Here is a 17,678-nt window from a genome sequence, read left to right as displayed (position 1 = left end):
GGGATTTAAAGAACCAAACTTCTTACCTTCCTATTCTGGCAGTTTGCAAATAAGTCTATACTTGGAAGGCCCCAGAGGTCCACTACCTGTTGAAAGACAACTGCGACTATATGTAGTGCTGTCAATGACGAGATGTTTGTTAGGCCCCTTTCACACACCATCAGTTTTTTGCCATCAGTCAATCAGTTTTCATGACGGATCGGTCACAGACTGATGCAATTGGTCAGTTTTTCAACGAATCTAACTAGCTGGGGGCTAAATAATAATTGGAACATGCGCAGTTAAAAAAAAAAAAAAAAAAAACTGAATCAGACGCCGGATTCCATCATTTGATGGATAACGACGGCTCATGGGCACATAAGCTTCCAGTCTATCAAACGACGGACGGCGACAGATCTGTTGCTATCCGTTTATTCAATGTATACAAAAAAAAAAACAAAAAAACCCCAAAAAACTTACTTTGGTCATTGTCTTTGTCCGACGGACAAACATATTTCGACAGATCCATTGAACGACGGATGAAACGTGGAGGCCATCCGTCGCTAATACAAGTCGATGAGAAAAAACCGGATCCAGCGGCATCAGTCGCCGGATCTGGTTTTTTTTCAAAATTCGATGGATTGTGACTGATGGCAAAAAACTGGAGTGTGAAAGGGGCCTTAGCACAAAAATTTCTTCTATTATTGCCAGAGGCATTGATTTTGTTCCCCAGGATTATTGAGGTTAATGATTATCTGAATGTGCTAACACATACTTCCGTGCATAGTTTACAGCCAAAAGCTCTGTCATGTTGGAGGAATTCCTTTTTTGGTCTGACTAAGTACCCTGGGCTATACCATCTCTAAATTCACTCCCAAACCCTTTGGCCTTGCATCCAAGGTTATGACCTCTAAAGGGTACTTTACACGCTGCGACATCGCTACCGATCTCATTAGCGATGTGAACTTCTAGATCGCAAGTGCGATCTTTCGAGATCGCACATAGGTCATTTTACGCATGTGCGATCTCGAAAGATCGCACTTGCGATCTAGAAGTTCACATCGCTAATGAGATCGCTAGCGATGTCGCAGCGTGTAAAGTACCCTTAACCTTATTAAGAAGGGGACCCCTCTTAACAGATTCTCCATGCTCAGCCACTATGGGAGGGGCCTAGTTGTGACTGAAGAAAGTTTTAACTTAAACACACACTTTTTGGTTATGTGCACACGTTGAGTATTTGGTTGCAGAAATTTCTGCAACATTTCTACATATCTTGGCAACAAAAACTTGTTTTTTTTCATTGCTTTCAATGGTGAAAAATGCAGGAAAAAGGCTGAAAAGAAGTGACATGCTGCATATTATAAAAATAATGTAAAGAACTCATGTAAAACCAACGTCTTACAGGCGACTATTTTTCGTATATTTCTTAGTGTTCTCAAAAAGGACAAAAAAAAACTAGAAAACAAAATATTTATTTTTAAGAAATTAATTTACAAAAAAGTTTCTAATGAAAATGTAAAGTCTTCTTGTAACATTTGTTGGCCTTTGTCTCATCAGTTTTTAGGATGCAAGTTACAAATCATTCAAGGTCATACGTATTCACCACAGTCTGAGATGATTATTTTCTGTTTTGGTTTTCCATCCTTGTTCCCCTGAGCCTTCAATAAAGATGAAAGTTATAAGTTATAAAGTGACCATAATAGACTGAAAGAAAGATGGAAGATTTAAATATGCAGATTCACACCTCCATCTGACGTACAACATCCAATCCCTCCATAACCTCCCCAAATACAACATGCTTTCCATCAAGCCAGTCCGTCTTGTCACATGTGATAAAGAACTGTGATCCATTTGTATTTTGACCAGAATTTGCCATAGATAGTAAACCTGTACAAAGACAAAACCTTAGGAGTGAAACTAAAACAAATAAGCTACACGTTTAACAGTTATAGAGTGAACATCTTACAACTAATATTCTGTCCTACAAGCTTTCAGTTGCACCTATGCAAATTGCTAGAGGAATGAACCGATCTCCATTTCATGATGCTCTTTGGTATGCAAAATATCTTAAACGGGTATCACAAAACTGACATTTGTAGCATTGCCATTGATAAGCCATAAATGTATGACAGATACAAGAACCACCTCTGACTTAAGGGGGTATTAAAGTGGTTCAGAGTTGAAGTGAAGATTTAGGGCACATCTTTGTTAGCTTAAAGGTCATATCCAGAATTAGAAAAATATGGCTGTTTTCATCCTTAAACAGCTGAATACTTGTCTACCAGTACTCTGGACTACAGGTGGTCAGCTCCAAATAGGCGAATGATGCCGAGCTGCAATACCATACAGATCCTGGACAACACCTCTAGTCAGTTATAATCGGCTTACCTACCTGGAGCCGTGTGCTTCAGAATGAAATTCTCATCATCAAATTTCCGTCCATAAATGGATTTTCCTCCTGTGCCATTGTGATTGGTGAAGTCACCTCCCTGACACATGAACTGTGGGATAACTCTATGGAAGCTGCTTCCTTTGAAACCAAAACCCTTCTCATGTGTGCAGAGACAGCGGAAGTTTTCTGGATAAATGGAGAAAACCATAAATACACTTTGTGCTACTTATTAATGCAATAGCAAATTATTTGGCCTATCACAGTTACTTATCTGCTTGACAAGTGGTCTACTAATAAAATAAAAAAAAGAGAATTTTGTTTACTTACCGTAAATTCTTTTTCTTATAGTTCCGTATTGGGAGACCCAGACCATGGGTGTTTAGCTTCTGCCTCCGGAGGACACACAAAGTACTACACTTAAAAGTGTAGCTCCTCCCTCTGAGCTTATACACCCCCTGGTGAGCCAGTCCCAGCCAGTTTAGTGCAAAAGCTGAAGGAGAATAGCCACCCACAAGTAGAACAGAACAAGAGCCGGAACAACCGGAGACTCTGTCCACGACAACAGCCGGTGATAACACGCGGAACAAGAACTTGCCAACAGGGAGGGTGCTGGGTCTCCCAATACGGAACTATAAGAAAAAGAATTTACGGTAAGTAAACAAAATTCTCTTTTTCTTTATCATTCCTTTGGGAGACCCAGACCATGGGACGTGCCAAAGCAGTCCCTGGGTGGGAATAAACAGAAAAACTAAGAAGTAGGCAGAACCTAACTTCACAAATGGGCGACAGCCGCCTGAAGGATGCGTCTGCCCAAGCTCGCATGTGCCGAAGCATGAGCATGCACTTGGTAGTGCTTCGAAAAGGTGTGCAGGCTAGACCAAGTGGCAGCCTGACAGACTTGTTGAGCCGTAGCCTGGTGCCTGAAAGCCCAAGAGGCACCGACAGCTCTGGTCGAATGTGCCTTGATCCCCGGCGGGGGAGGCACCTGAGTACACTGGTAGGCGTCCGAAATGGTCGACCTAATCCAACGGGCTAAGGTCGGCTTAGAAGCAGGGAGGCCCTTGCGCCGACCTGTGGTTAGCACAAAAAGAGAGGTGCACCGCCTAATCGCAGCGGTGCGAGACACATAGATCCGGAGAGCACGCACCAGATCTAGAGTATGCAGCGCTTTTTCAAAGCGATGAACAGGAGCCGGACAGAAGGACGGCAAGGTAATGTCCTGGTTAAGGTGGAAGGGAGAGACCACCTTAGGAAGAAAGTCCGGAGTCGGACGGAGAACCACCTTGTCTTGATGAAAAACTAAAAAAAGGTGACTCCGAGGAGAGCGCAGCCAAATCAGAGACTCTCCTGAGAGAAGTTATGGCTACCAGAAAGGCCACCTTCTGTGAAAGCCGAGACAAAGAAACATCCCTAAGAGGCTCAAAGGGGGGTTTCTGCAAAACCGTGAGAACCAAGTTAAGATCCCAGGGATCCAAGGGCCGCCGGTAAGGCGGAATGATGTGAGACGCGCCTTGCATGAAGGTGCGGACCTGAGCCAGCCGAGCGAGACGCTGGAACAGAACTGACAGAGCTGAGGGACAGTCCTAGCTGCAGACCGGACTGAAGAAAAGACAGAAGGGTCGGCAAGGAGAATGGCCAAGGGAGATGGTCGGTAGAGCGACACCAGGACAGGAAAATCTTCCAAGTCCTGTGATAGATCTTAGCGGAAGACGACTTACGGGCCCGAGTCATAGTGGAGATGACTTCAGGAGGAATACCAGAAGCCGTCAAAATCCAGGACTCAAGAGCCACGCCGTCAATTTGAGGGCCGCAGAATTCGGGCGGAAAAACTGACCTTGCGAGAGCAGGTCTGGACGGTCCGGGAGATGCCACGGCATCTCTACGGACAGATGGAGCAGGTCCGGATACCAAGCTCGCCTGGGCCAGTCCGGTGCACTGAGGATGACTCGACGGCCCTCCATTCTGATCTTGCGCAGGAATCTGGGCAAGAGAGCTAGAGGGGGAAACACGTAGGACAGACGAAACTGGGACCAGTCTTGAACCAGAGCGTCCGCGGCGAATGCCTGGGGATCGCGGGAGCGAGCCACGTAAACAGGAACCTTGTTGTTGTGACGGGATGCCATTAGGTCCACGTCCGGAGTGCCCCATTTGCGGCAGATTGACTGAAACACTGCCGGGTGAACAGACCACTCGCCGTCTACGGTTTGACGGCTGAGATAATCTGCCTCCCAGTTTTCCACGCCTGGGATGTGGACTGCGGATATGGTGGACTTTGAGTCCTCCGTCCATTGAAGGATGCGTTGTACCTCCAACATTGCCTGGCGGCTGCGTGTCCCGCCCTGGTGATTGATGTAGGCAACCGCTGTCGCGTTGTCTGACTGAACTCGAATGTGCCTGCCCGCCAACAGGTGGTGAAAAGCTAGGAGACCTAGAAACACGGCTCTGGTTTCCAGCACATTGATTGAAAGGGCTGACTCGGATGGAGTCCAAGTGCCCTGAGCTTACTAGCGGTTGTGTGGTCGCCAGAATCCCCTGTCTGGGTCTCCCAGGGCTATGTCCGTTCTCCAGCTCAGACTGCGTGCAGGAATGGCTGCCGGCGTCCTGTGAAGAGGGGCGGGCCGTGGGCGTGCTGCAGACAAAGAGCGGGAACTGGCGTCCCACTATGCCAAGTGAGAGGGCTGGAGTATGTAAATAAGACTCCAGCCCTCGGCGCTGACTACTGTACAGCGTCTCTCCCCTGCCCTGACTGACAGGGCTGGGGGCGGGAACGAACGTAACTAGGCCGCAGAAGCCGGGGACTAGATTAATCAGCGCTGCCATCGTAAAAGCATGGTCGGCGCGAAGTCCCCGGCGCACCACAAGTCTCAGCCGCGCCGCTGCCTCCATGGCGGCCGGCGCGGTAGTTCCCCATATAAACTCACTCAGCTAAGCTGCAGTGAGTAAAACCCAGGCGCACAGCGCTACTGTCCCCGGCGCACTAGAACACCCAGCAACGCTGGAGTGTGTCTGTGCCTGTCTGCACGGGGACACAGAGTACCTGAATGTTGCAGGGCCTTGTCCCTGATGGTACCCAGCTCCGTATCCAGCAGGATCTCCGGGTCTGTGGATGGAGCCCAGCCTCAGAGTCTGGAGGTCGGTAAGATCCCACTTCACCAGAGCCCTTCAGGGGGATGGGGAAGGAAAAACAGCATGTGGGCTCCAGCCTCCGTACCCGCAATGGGTACCTCAACCTTAACAAACACCCGACAAAAGTGGGGTGAGAAGGGAGCATGCTGGGGGCCCCTAATATGGGCCCTCTTTTCTTCCATCCGATATAGTCAGCAGCTACTGCTGACTAAACAGTGGAGCTATGCGTGGATGTCTGACCTCCTTCGCACAAAGCTTGAAAACTGAGCAGCCGTGATCCCACGGGGGGTGTATAGCCAGAAGGGGAGGGGCCTTACACTTTTTAGTGTAATGCTTTGTGTGGCCTCCGGAGGCAGTAGCTATACACCCAATTGTCTGGGTCTCCCAATGGAGCGCCGAAGAAATATATATTTTAGTACAGACCAAAAGTTTGGACACCTTCTCATTCAAAGTTTTCTTTATTTTCATGACTCTAGAAATTGTAGATTCACATTGAAGACATCAAAACTATGAATGAAAACATGTGGAATGAAATACTTAAAGTGTGAAACAACTGAAAATATGTCTTTTATTCTAGGTTCTTCAAAGTAGCCACCTTTTGCTTTGATTACTGCTTTGTACACTCTTGGCATTCTCTTGATGAGCTTCAAGAGGTAGTCACCGGAAATGGTTTTCCAACAGTCTTGAAGGAGTTCCCAGAGATGCTTAGCACTTGTTGGCCCTTTTGCCTTCACTCTGCGGTGCAGCTCACCCCCAAACCATCTCTATTGGGTTCAGGTCTGGTGACTGTGGAGGCCAGGTCATCTGGCGTAGCACCCCATCACTCTCCTTCTTAATCAAATAGCCCTTACACAGCCTGGAGGTGTGTTTGGGGTCATTGTCCTGTTGAAAAATAAATGATGGTCCAACTAAACGCAAACCGGATGGAATAGCATGCCGCTGCAAGATGCTGTGGTAGCCATGCTGGTTCAGTATGCCTTCAATTTTGAATAAATCCCCAACAGTGTCACCAGCAAAGCACCCACACACCATCACACCTCCTCCTCTATGCTTCACGGTGGAAACCAGGCATGTAGAGTCCATCCGTTCACCTTTTCTACAAAGACACGGTGGTTAGATGCAAAGATGTCAAATTTGGACTCATCAGGCCAAAGCAGATTTTCACTAGTCTAATGTCCATTCCTTGTGTTCTTTAGCCCAAACAAGTCTCTTCTGCTTGTTGCCTGTCCTTAGCAGTGTTTCCTAGCAGCTATTTTGCCATGAAGGCCTGCTGCACAAAGTCTCCTCTTAATAGTTGTTCTAGAGATGAGGTGTGTCCAAACTTTTGTTCTGTACTAATTATATATATAACACACACACACACACACACACACACACATATATATCTATATAATTGCCTTATTCTGTCTTGCTCCAAAATTGTGTCGTTAGTGACATTGTGTCCTTACAGTGACAACCGTTGGATTGGTTGCTGGCCTTGGCCTGGCCCCGCCCCACGGATTGGCCGCTATGCCCGCCAGGCCACGCCCCCTCAGCTAAACCCGCCAGGCCACGCCCCCCACAGTATGCCCGCCAGGCCACGCCCCCCACACTATGCCCGCCAGGCCATGCCCCCCACACTATGCCCGCCAGGCCACGCCCCCACACTATGCCCGCCAGGCCACGCCCCCTCACACATTGGGCACCTGTACACCTCCCCCCCAGGACAACTCCTCCCATTATACTCCTCTTTCCCCAGGACTACTCCTCCCATTATACTCCTCTCTGAGGGGTGCGCAGCATGGGGGGGATGGAGCACGATGGGGGGTGCGCAGCATGGGGGGGATGGAGCACGATGGGGGGTGCGCAGCATGGGGGATGGAGCACGATGGGGGGTGCGCAGCATGGGGGATGGAGCACGATGGGGGGTGCGCAGCATGGGGGATGGAGCACATCTCCCCCCAAAATACACACACACACTGGGAACCACAAACAGACAACGCCGCACACACACACACACACACACACATACACACACACACACCGCGGCACACACAAATGTACGCACATACCGCGCAACACACACACATTGCACAAAACATACCTCCCCCAACACACACACGCACCCCACACTCACAAACTGCGCAACACACACAGCACCACACACAAACCCTGCAGACACACAGGGCTCCACAAACAATGCAACACACGCAACACACAAAACAACACTGCTCACACCCCCCCCACCCCAGACAACACCCAGAACATTTAACAGTGCCCTACACAAACACTGGCAATTACACACAACAACATCTATCTATATATAACAGAAATCATACATTAACTACACAATAAATTCTAGAATACCCGATGTGTTAGAATCGGGCCACCTTCTAATATATATTATAATACACAGTCTAATCCTTTCTTAAGAAACTAGGATGGTCCTCACTGGAAACTCTTCACCTAGCTTACTCCCGTGACTGGACAGAAACTCTTTCCAGGTTCTACCATCAATCCTAGTTTTTGGTTTCCTTCTCTTAAGTAAGGTAGACACTAAGCTTGGGGAAAAACTTTTCTGAATGAGAAGTGACCTTTCAAATTCGCTGCTGTCTAATGCATCGTTGGTCGCTTGTGCATGCAAGACAGGACCTTGGTCGAGAAGATCTGGGAGTTCCGGAAGGATCCATGGATCGGTGACAGACATAAGTCTCATCCAAAAAAAAACATTGCCTTTTCAGCCAGAATCAGGAATATTCTCGCTAGGTACTCCCGGATTTTCCTCAGGACCTCTGGAACCAGCATTATTGCAGGGAAGGCATAATCCAGGTTGAAGTCCCAAGCAATTTGGAAGGCATTTACTATGTGAGGGTTCACCCTGGGATTTAAAGAACCAAACTTCTTACCTTCCTATTCTGGCAGTTTGCAAATAAGTCTATACTTGGAAGGCCCCAGAGGTCCACTACCTGTTGAAAGACAACTGCGACTATATGTAGTGCTGTCAATGACGAGATGTTTGTTAGGCCCCTTTCACACACCATCAGTTTTTTGCCATCAGTCAATCAGTTTTCATGACGGATCGGTCACAGACTGATGCAATTGGTCAGTTTTTCAACGAATCTAACTAGCTGGGGGCTAAATAATAATTGGAACATGCGCAGTTAAAAAAAAAAAAAAAAAAAACTGAATCAGACGCCGGATTCCATCATTTGATGGATAACGACGGCTCATGGGCACATAAGCTTCCAGTCTATCAAACGACGGACGGCGACAGATCTGTTGCTATCCGTTTATTCAATGTATACAAAAAAAAAAACAAAAAAACCCCAAAAAACTTACTTTGGTCATTGTCTTTGTCCGACGGACAAACATATTTCGACAGATCCATTGAACGACGGATGAAACGTGGAGGCCATCCGTCGCTAATACAAGTCGATGAGAAAAAACCGGATCCAGCGGCATCAGTCGCCGGATCTGGTTTTTTTTCAAAATTCGATGGATTGTGACTGATGGCAAAAAACTGGAGTGTGAAAGGGGCCTTAGCACAAAAATTTCTTCTATTATTGCCAGAGGCATTGATTTTGTTCCCCAGGATTATTGAGGTTAATGATTATCTGAATGTGCTAACACATACTTCCGTGCATAGTTTACAGCCAAAAGCTCTGTCATGTTGGAGGAATTCCTTTTTTGGTCTGACTAAGTACCCTGGGCTATACCATCTCTAAATTCACTCCCAAACCCTTTGGCCTTGCATCCAAGGTTATGACCTCTAAAGGGTACTTTACACGCTGCGACATCGCTACCGATCTCATTAGCGATGTGAACTTCTAGATCGCAAGTGCGATCTTTCGAGATCGCACATAGGTCATTTTACGCATGTGCGATCTCGAAAGATCGCACTTGCGATCTAGAAGTTCACATCGCTAATGAGATCGCTAGCGATGTCGCAGCGTGTAAAGTACCCTTAACCTTATTAAGAAGGGGACCCCTCTTAACAGATTCTCCATGCTCAGCCACTATGGGAGGGGCCTAGTTGTGACTGAAGAAAGTTTTAACTTAAACACACACTTTTTGGTTATGTGCACACGTTGAGTATTTGGTTGCAGAAATTTCTGCAACATTTCTACATATCTTGGCAACAAAAACTTGTTTTTTTTCATTGCTTTCAATGGTGAAAAATGCAGGAAAAAGGCTGAAAAGAAGTGACATGCTGCATATTATAAAAATAATGTAAAGAACTCATGTAAAACCAACGTCTTACAGGCGACTATTTTTCGTATATTTCTTAGTGTTCTCAAAAAGGACAAAAAAAAACTAGAAAACAAAATATTTATTTTTAAGAAATTAATTTACAAAAAAGTTTCTAATGAAAATGTAAAGTCTTCTTGTAACATTTGTTGGCCTTTGTCTCATCAGTTTTTAGGATGCAAGTTACAAATCATTCAAGGTCATACGTATTCACCACAGTCTGAGATGATTATTTTCTGTTTTGGTTTTCCATCCTTGTTCCCCTGAGCCTTCAATAAAGATGAAAGTTATAAGTTATAAAGTGACCATAATAGACTGAAAGAAAGATGGAAGATTTAAATATGCAGATTCACACCTCCATCTGACGTACAACATCCAATCCCTCCATAACCTCCCCAAATACAACATGCTTTCCATCAAGCCAGTCCGTCTTGTCACATGTGATAAAGAACTGTGATCCATTTGTATTTTGACCAGAATTTGCCATAGATAGTAAACCTGTACAAAGACAAAACCTTAGGAGTGAAACTAAAACAAATAAGCTACACGTTTAACAGTTATAGAGTGAACATCTTACAACTAATATTCTGTCCTACAAGCTTTCAGTTGCACCTATGCAAATTGCTAGAGGAATGAACCGATCTCCATTTCATGATGCTCTTTGGTATGCAAAATATCTTAAACGGGTATCACAAAACTGACATTTGTAGCATTGCCATTGATAAGCCATAAATGTATGACAGATACAAGAACCACCTCTGACTTAAGGGGGTATTAAAGTGGTTCAGAGTTGAAGTGAAGATTTAGGGCACATCTTTGTTAGCTTAAAGGTCATATCCAGAATTAGAAAAATATGGCTGTTTTCATCCTTAAACAGCTGAATACTTGTCTACCAGTACTCTGGACTACAGGTGGTCAGCTCCAAATAGGCGAATGATGCCGAGCTGCAATACCATACAGATCCTGGACAACACCTCTAGTCAGTTATAATCGGCTTACCTACCTGGAGCCGTGTGCTTCAGAATGAAATTCTCATCATCAAATTTCCGTCCATAAATGGATTTTCCTCCTGTGCCATTGTGATTGGTGAAGTCACCTCCCTGACACATGAACTGTGGGATAACTCTATGGAAGCTGCTTCCTTTGAAACCAAAACCCTTCTCATGTGTGCAGAGACAGCGGAAGTTTTCTGGATAAATGGAGAAAACCATAAATACACTTTGTGCTACTTATTAATGCAATAGCAAATTATTTGGCCTATCACAGTTACTTATCTGCTTGACAAGTGGTCTACTAATAAAATAAAAAAAAGAGAATTTTGTTTACTTACCGTAAATTCTTTTTCTTATAGTTCCGTATTGGGAGACCCAGACCATGGGTGTTTAGCTTCTGCCTCCGGAGGACACACAAAGTACTACACTTAAAAGTGTAGCTCCTCCCTCTGAGCTTATACACCCCCTGGTGAGCCAGTCCCAGCCAGTTTAGTGCAAAAGCTGAAGGAGAATAGCCACCCACAAGTAGAACAGAACAAGAGCCGGAACAACCGGAGACTCTGTCCACGACAACAGCCGGTGATAACACGCGGAACAAGAACTTGCCAACAGGGAGGGTGCTGGGTCTCCCAATACGGAACTATAAGAAAAAGAATTTACGGTAAGTAAACAAAATTCTCTTTTTCTTTATCATTCCTTTGGGAGACCCAGACCATGGGACGTGCCAAAGCAGTCCCTGGGTGGGAATAAACAGAAAAACTAAGAAGTAGGCAGAACCTAACTTCACAAATGGGCGACAGCCGCCTGAAGGATGCGTCTGCCCAAGCTCGCATGTGCCGAAGCATGAGCATGCACTTGGTAGTGCTTCGAAAAGGTGTGCAGGCTAGACCAAGTGGCAGCCTGACAGACTTGTTGAGCCGTAGCCTGGTGCCTGAAAGCCCAAGAGGCACCGACAGCTCTGGTCGAATGTGCCTTGATCCCCGGCGGGGGAGGCACCTGAGTACACTGGTAGGCGTCCGAAATGGTCGACCTAATCCAACGGGCTAAGGTCGGCTTAGAAGCAGGGAGGCCCTTGCGCCGACCTGTGGTTAGCACAAAAAGAGAGGTGCACCGCCTAATCGCAGCGGTGCGAGACACATAGATCCGGAGAGCACGCACCAGATCTAGAGTATGCAGCGCTTTTTCAAAGCGATGAACAGGAGCCGGACAGAAGGACGGCAAGGTAATGTCCTGGTTAAGGTGGAAGGGAGAGACCACCTTAGGAAGAAAGTCCGGAGTCGGACGGAGAACCACCTTGTCTTGATGAAAAACTAAAAAAAGGTGACTCCGAGGAGAGCGCAGCCAAATCAGAGACTCTCCTGAGAGAAGTTATGGCTACCAGAAAGGCCACCTTCTGTGAAAGCCGAGACAAAGAAACATCCCTAAGAGGCTCAAAGGGGGGTTTCTGCAAAACCGTGAGAACCAAGTTAAGATCCCAGGGATCCAAGGGCCGCCGGTAAGGCGGAATGATGTGAGACGCGCCTTGCATGAAGGTGCGGACCTGAGCCAGCCGAGCGAGACGCTGCTGGAACAGAACTGACAGAGCTGAGGGACAGTCCTAGCTGCAGACCGGACTGAAGAAAAGACAGAAGGGTCGGCAAGGAGAATGGCCAAGGGAGATGGTCGGTAGAGCGACACCAGGACAGGAAAATCTTCCAAGTCCTGTGATAGATCTTAGCGGAAGACGACTTACGGGCCCGAGTCATAGTGGAGATGACTTCAGGAGGAATACCAGAAGCCGTCAAAATCCAGGACTCAAGAGCCACGCCGTCAATTTGAGGGCCGCAGAATTCGGGCGGAAAAACTGACCTTGCGAGAGCAGGTCTGGACGGTCCGGGAGATGCCACGGCATCTCTACGGACAGATGGAGCAGGTCCGGATACCAAGCTCGCCTGGGCCAGTCCGGTGCACTGAGGATGACTCGACGGCCCTCCATTCTGATCTTGCGCAGGAATCTGGGCAAGAGAGCTAGAGGGGGAAACACGTAGGACAGACGAAACTGGGACCAGTCTTGAACCAGAGCGTCCGCGGCGAATGCCTGGGGATCGCGGGAGCGAGCCACGTAAACAGGAACCTTGTTGTTGTGACGGGATGCCATTAGGTCCACGTCCGGAGTGCCCCATTTGCGGCAGATTGACTGAAACACTGCCGGGTGAACAGACCACTCGCCGTCTACGGTTTGACGGCTGAGATAATCTGCCTCCCAGTTTTCCACGCCTGGGATGTGGACTGCGGATATGGTGGACTTTGAGTCCTCCGTCCATTGAAGGATGCGTTGTACCTCCAACATTGCCTGGCGGCTGCGTGTCCCGCCCTGGTGATTGATGTAGGCAACCGCTGTCGCGTTGTCTGACTGAACTCGAATGTGCCTGCCCGCCAACAGGTGGTGAAAAGCTAGGAGACCTAGAAACACGGCTCTGGTTTCCAGCACATTGATTGAAAGGGCTGACTCGGATGGAGTCCAAGTGCCCTGAGCTCTGTGGTGGAGATATACCGCTCCCCAGCCGGATAGACTGGCATCCGTGGTGAGAATCACCCAGGACGGGGCCAGGAAGGAGCGCCCCTGGGACAGGGAGAGGGGCCGAAGCCACCACTGAAGAGAGCTCCTGGTCTGTGGCGATAGAGCCACTAACCTGTGTAAGGAGGAAGGCCGCTTGTCCCAACAGCGGAGAATGTCCAGCTGCAGGGGGCGCAGATGGAACTGGGCAAAGGGAACAGCCTCCATGGACGCCACCATTTGACCCAGCACCTGCATCAGACGCCTGAGGGTATAACGGCGGGACCTCAGCAGAGAGCGCACCGCTAGCTGGAGGAACAGCTGTTTGTCTAAGGGCAACTTCACAAGTGCCGACAAAGCCTCGAACTGCATCCCTAGGTACGTGAGGCTCTGGGTGGGAGTTAGAGTGGATTTGGACAGATTGACCAACCACCCGAATTGGGCTAGAGTGGCGAGAGTGAGCGAGACACTCCGCTGACAGTCTGCGCTGGATGGAGCCTTGACTAGAAGGTCGTCCAGGTAAGGAATCACTGCCACCCCCTGGAGGTGCAGAACCGCAATCATTGCTGCCATGACCTTGGTGAATACCCGAGGGGCCGTGGCTAACCCGAAGGGGAGAGCCACGAATTGGAAATGATCTTCCCCTATTGCAAAACGTAGCCAACGCTGGTGGGAAACTGCAATTGGCACATGCAGATAAGCATCTCTGATGTCGATGGATGCCAGGAAATCCCCTTGGGTCATAGAGGCAATGACTGATCGCAGGGACTCCATGCGAAAGTGCCGCACCTGAACATGCTTGTTGAGAAGCTTGAGATCCAGGATGGGCCGAAAGGTACCGTCCTTTTTGGGGACTAGGAAGAGATTTGAGTAAAAACCTCTGAACCGTTCCCGGGCGGGAACTGGTACAATTACTCCGTTGGCCTGCAAGGCTGCCACGGCCTGCGAGAAGGCGGCGGCCTTGGAGCAAGGGGGAGTTGAGAGAAAAAATCTGTTTGGCGGGCTGGAGGAGAATTCTATCCTGTAGCCGTGGGAGATGATATCTCTCACCCACTGATCGGAGACGTGTTGAAACCAAGCGTCGCCAAAGTGGGAGAGCCTGCCACCGACTAAGGACGTCGCCGGAGCGGGCAGAGAGTCACGAGGAGGCTGCCTTAATGGCAGCACCTCCTGCGGTCTTCTGTGGACGCGCTTTTGGGCGCCAGTTGGATTTTTGGTCCTTGGCTGAGTTAGCGGACGAGGCCGAGGGCTTAGATGACGACCAGTTGGAGGAACGAAAGGAACGAAACCTCGATATATTCCTACCCTGGGCAGGTTTCCTGGTTTTGGTTTGTGGCATGGAAGTACTCTTCCCGCCAGTAGCTTCCTTAATAATTTCATCCAGCTGTTCACAGAACAGCCGGGACCCAGCAAAAGGGAGCCCAGCAAGGTACTTCTTAGAAGCATCTGCCTTCCACTCTCGAAGCCACAAGACCCTGCGGATAACGAGGGAATTAGCCAAAGCCACCGCAGTGCGGTGAGAAGCCTCCAGCATGGCAGACATGGCAAAAGATGAAAAAGCTGAAGCTTGGTAAGTTAAGACAACCATTCCGGGCATAGAGTCCCTGGTGAGGGAATGCATCTCCTCTAGAGAAGCAGAGATGGCCTTGAGAGCCCACACTGCTGCAAAAGCCGGGGAAAATGCGGCCCCCGCCGCTTCATACACGGATTTGGCCAGAAGGTCAATCTGCCGGTCAGTGGAATCCTTAAGGGAGGTGCCATCAGCCACCGACACAACGGTCCGGGCTGAGAGCCTAGACACCGGAGGGTCTACCTTTGGGGACTGAGCCCACTCCTTGACCACCTCAGGTGGGAAGGGAAAACGGTCATCAGAACCACGCTTTGGGAAGCGTTTGTCAGGACAGGCCCTGGGTTTGGTCACAGCGGCCTGAAAACTGGAGTGGTTAAAGAACACACTCTTTACTCTCTTAGGCGAGGTAAACTGGTGCTTTTCTGCCAGAGAAGGTTGCTCCTCTGATACTGGCGGATTGAGATCCAGTACAGAATTAATGGAAGCAATCAAGTCACTAAGATCTGAGTCACCCTCGGACAGAACAATGGGGTACATGGAGTTAGCCTCCGAGCCCCCTGTAAAGGCATCCTCCTCATCCTGCGAGTCAGCTCTTGAATCAGAGCCATGGGAGGAGGAGGAGGGAGAGGGAACCCTGCGTCTCTTCTTAGGAGGACGGGGTCTGGGCCCTGATGATGAGTCCTCTGTGAGCTCCGAACCTAAGGGACCCATAGCAGTAGGGGCACCCTGCAAAGGGGGCTGATGCATATTTAACAAAGTCCTGGACAGAAGTCCCATGGACTCAGCAAAAGACTGGGAGATAGACCTAGAAAAGGACTCTACCCAGGCCGGGGGTTCAGCCACAGGAGCAGGAGCAGCCTGAGAGACCACTGGGGGTGAGACTCCAGGCTGTGGCCCTGCCAAGTTAGAGCAGACGTCACAATGAGGATAGGTGCTCGGTTCAGGCAGCAGGAGCTTACATGCAGCGCATACAGAATAAAGCTTTGGAGCCTTGCTCCTCGTGTGAGACATGCTGCTGGAGTGGTGGCTCTGCAAGAGAATGCACCCCAGAGAGTATATACAGAGGTCCACAACCAGAGCCGGTTGTGGCTTACCAGACCGCTGGAGCAGTGTTGTGTGCCCTCCAGATCCCGAAGCCCGGACCCCCAAGCACAGCACTTCAGCAGGGATGCAGAGTGCAGACCAGCGCCGAGTGAACTCTGTCTGAGAAGATGGCCACCGGAGTGAAGAGAGGGGGCGGGACTTGGCTTGAGAGCGGGAACTGGAGGGTCATAGAGATCTACAGGGGAGGAGACACGCACAGCAGTGGGGAGTGCCCCTCCCCTGTGCAGAACGGCCGCCGGGAGGAGCCGAGCCTGTTCCTCTGCATGAATGACATGCGAGGGCAGAGAACAGAAACTAGGCCTCCGGCAAAGCCGGGGCCTAAATTTGAGCGGCGAGGCCGACGCGCAGGCACCATCGGCGCGGTTCTCGGGCGACAGCTAGAGAACCCGCCGGAAATGCCTATAAATACAGTAAGCACACTCTCCCCAACAATAAAGTACAGGAACCCCCAAAATATAAACGTCTCACGTACTTAGCTGCTGAGATGCAGGGCCAGGTCCCTGGGGATGAGTGCTCCAGTCCAGCAGGGTCCTGAAGGGCTGCGGATGGAGACCGGTCTCCTGCCAGGCAGGGAAACCGTGCTGGCTCCCACTTCAAGCCAGAGCCCAGGAGGGATGGTGAAGGAGCACGGCATGTAAGGCTCCAGCCTTTAAAATCAACCTTACAACACCGCCGACACAGTGGGGTGAAAAGGGACATGCCGGGGGTCCAGACGTGGACCCGCACTTCTTCAATCTCATTCCAAAAGGAAAAAAATCATATGAGAATGCATGTGTGGATGTATGCCTCCTGACACAAAGCAATAAACTGGCTGGGACTGGCTCACCAGGGGGTGTATAAGCTCAGAGGGAGGAGCTACACTTTTAAGTGTAGTACTTTGTGTGTCCTCCGGAGGCAGAAGCTAAACACCCATGGTCTGGGTCTCCAAAGGAACGATAAAGAAAAGGGTGCTTCTAGCTTAGAAGTTAACAAAACTTATTAATTACATAATAGAAAAAAAAAAATAGCAAAAAAAATGATAGCAAGTCTTTAGATCCTTTCTATTTAATAGGGACCCCATGAAAAGGAAAATTACCTATTTTTTAAATCAGGTTTTTGCGTGAAATGTAGTAATTAGGCATTTTTCTTTATCATATCACAAATTGTATGAAATAATAAAAAAAAAAAAAATGCAATTTTCACACTGGGGCTACTTTAAACTATTCCCTATTCCATACATCAATTGAGCTACTATGCCCCAAGAATGACAAAAGTATTTTAGGAGTGATAATACTTTTGTCATTCCTGGGACGTAGAATTTCAATTGATTTTTCTGGCTAACACAGTACCACAATATTACCTTGTATTGCACACTGTTCCATACATAAAACATTTCACGTCTCATTATCACCAGAGGCAGGATTACAATGACAGTTAATCATTTGGGGTTTTTTCATTTTTAAAAGGAGCAAAAAAAAAAAAGCTGATTGACCTTTGTTTCAAAAGCATTTTTACTTAATTTTCCCCACACACCTGCTTAAAACTTTTGCCCATATACAGCTCTGGCAAAAATTAAGAGTCTGCTGCAATTTCCAGTTTTTTTCTTTCTAGGTATATTTTTGAGTAAAATGTAACATTGTTCTTTTAGTCTATAAACTACTGACAACAGGTCTCCAAATTTCCAAGCAATACATTTTCTGAAAATGAGCAATGGTCAAAACAACAAAACAATGCATTACTTTCAGACCACAAATAATGCAGACGCCAAGTCCA

At 48.3% G+C, this 17,678-nt stretch overlaps 1 protein-coding gene across 2 annotated transcripts in view; it reads right to left on the bottom strand.

Moving 5' to 3' along the window:
- Positions 1 to 1,432: 1,432 nt before the first annotated feature.
- The window catches only part of PPIE (peptidylprolyl isomerase E), a 61,015-nt gene continuing 44,769 nt past the window's right edge, over positions 1,433 to 17,678 (bottom strand). For both annotated transcript variants that reach the window (XM_075336221.1, XM_075336222.1), the window contains 6 exons: positions 10,728 to 10,913; positions 10,080 to 10,222; positions 9,939 to 9,993; positions 2,372 to 2,557; positions 1,724 to 1,866; positions 1,433 to 1,637 (listed from right to left, as the gene is read on the bottom strand). In XM_075336221.1, coding sequence (XP_075192336.1) covers positions 1,569 to 1,637; positions 1,724 to 1,866; positions 2,372 to 2,557; positions 9,939 to 9,993; positions 10,080 to 10,222; positions 10,728 to 10,913 — 782 coding nt within the window. In that variant the 3' untranslated portion in view covers positions 1,433 to 1,568. The remainder of the gene's footprint in view (positions 1,638 to 1,723; positions 1,867 to 2,371; positions 2,558 to 9,938; positions 9,994 to 10,079; positions 10,223 to 10,727; positions 10,914 to 17,678) is intronic.

This window comes from Anomaloglossus baeobatrachus, chromosome 2 (genome assembly GCF_048569485.1).
Source record: "Anomaloglossus baeobatrachus isolate aAnoBae1 chromosome 2, aAnoBae1.hap1, whole genome shotgun sequence".
In the NCBI taxonomy this organism is placed as follows: Eukaryota; Metazoa; Chordata; class Amphibia; order Anura; family Aromobatidae; genus Anomaloglossus; species Anomaloglossus baeobatrachus.
The sequence above is the reverse complement of the archived record's forward strand: the minus strand, read 5'-3'. Positions and strand labels throughout refer to the sequence as shown.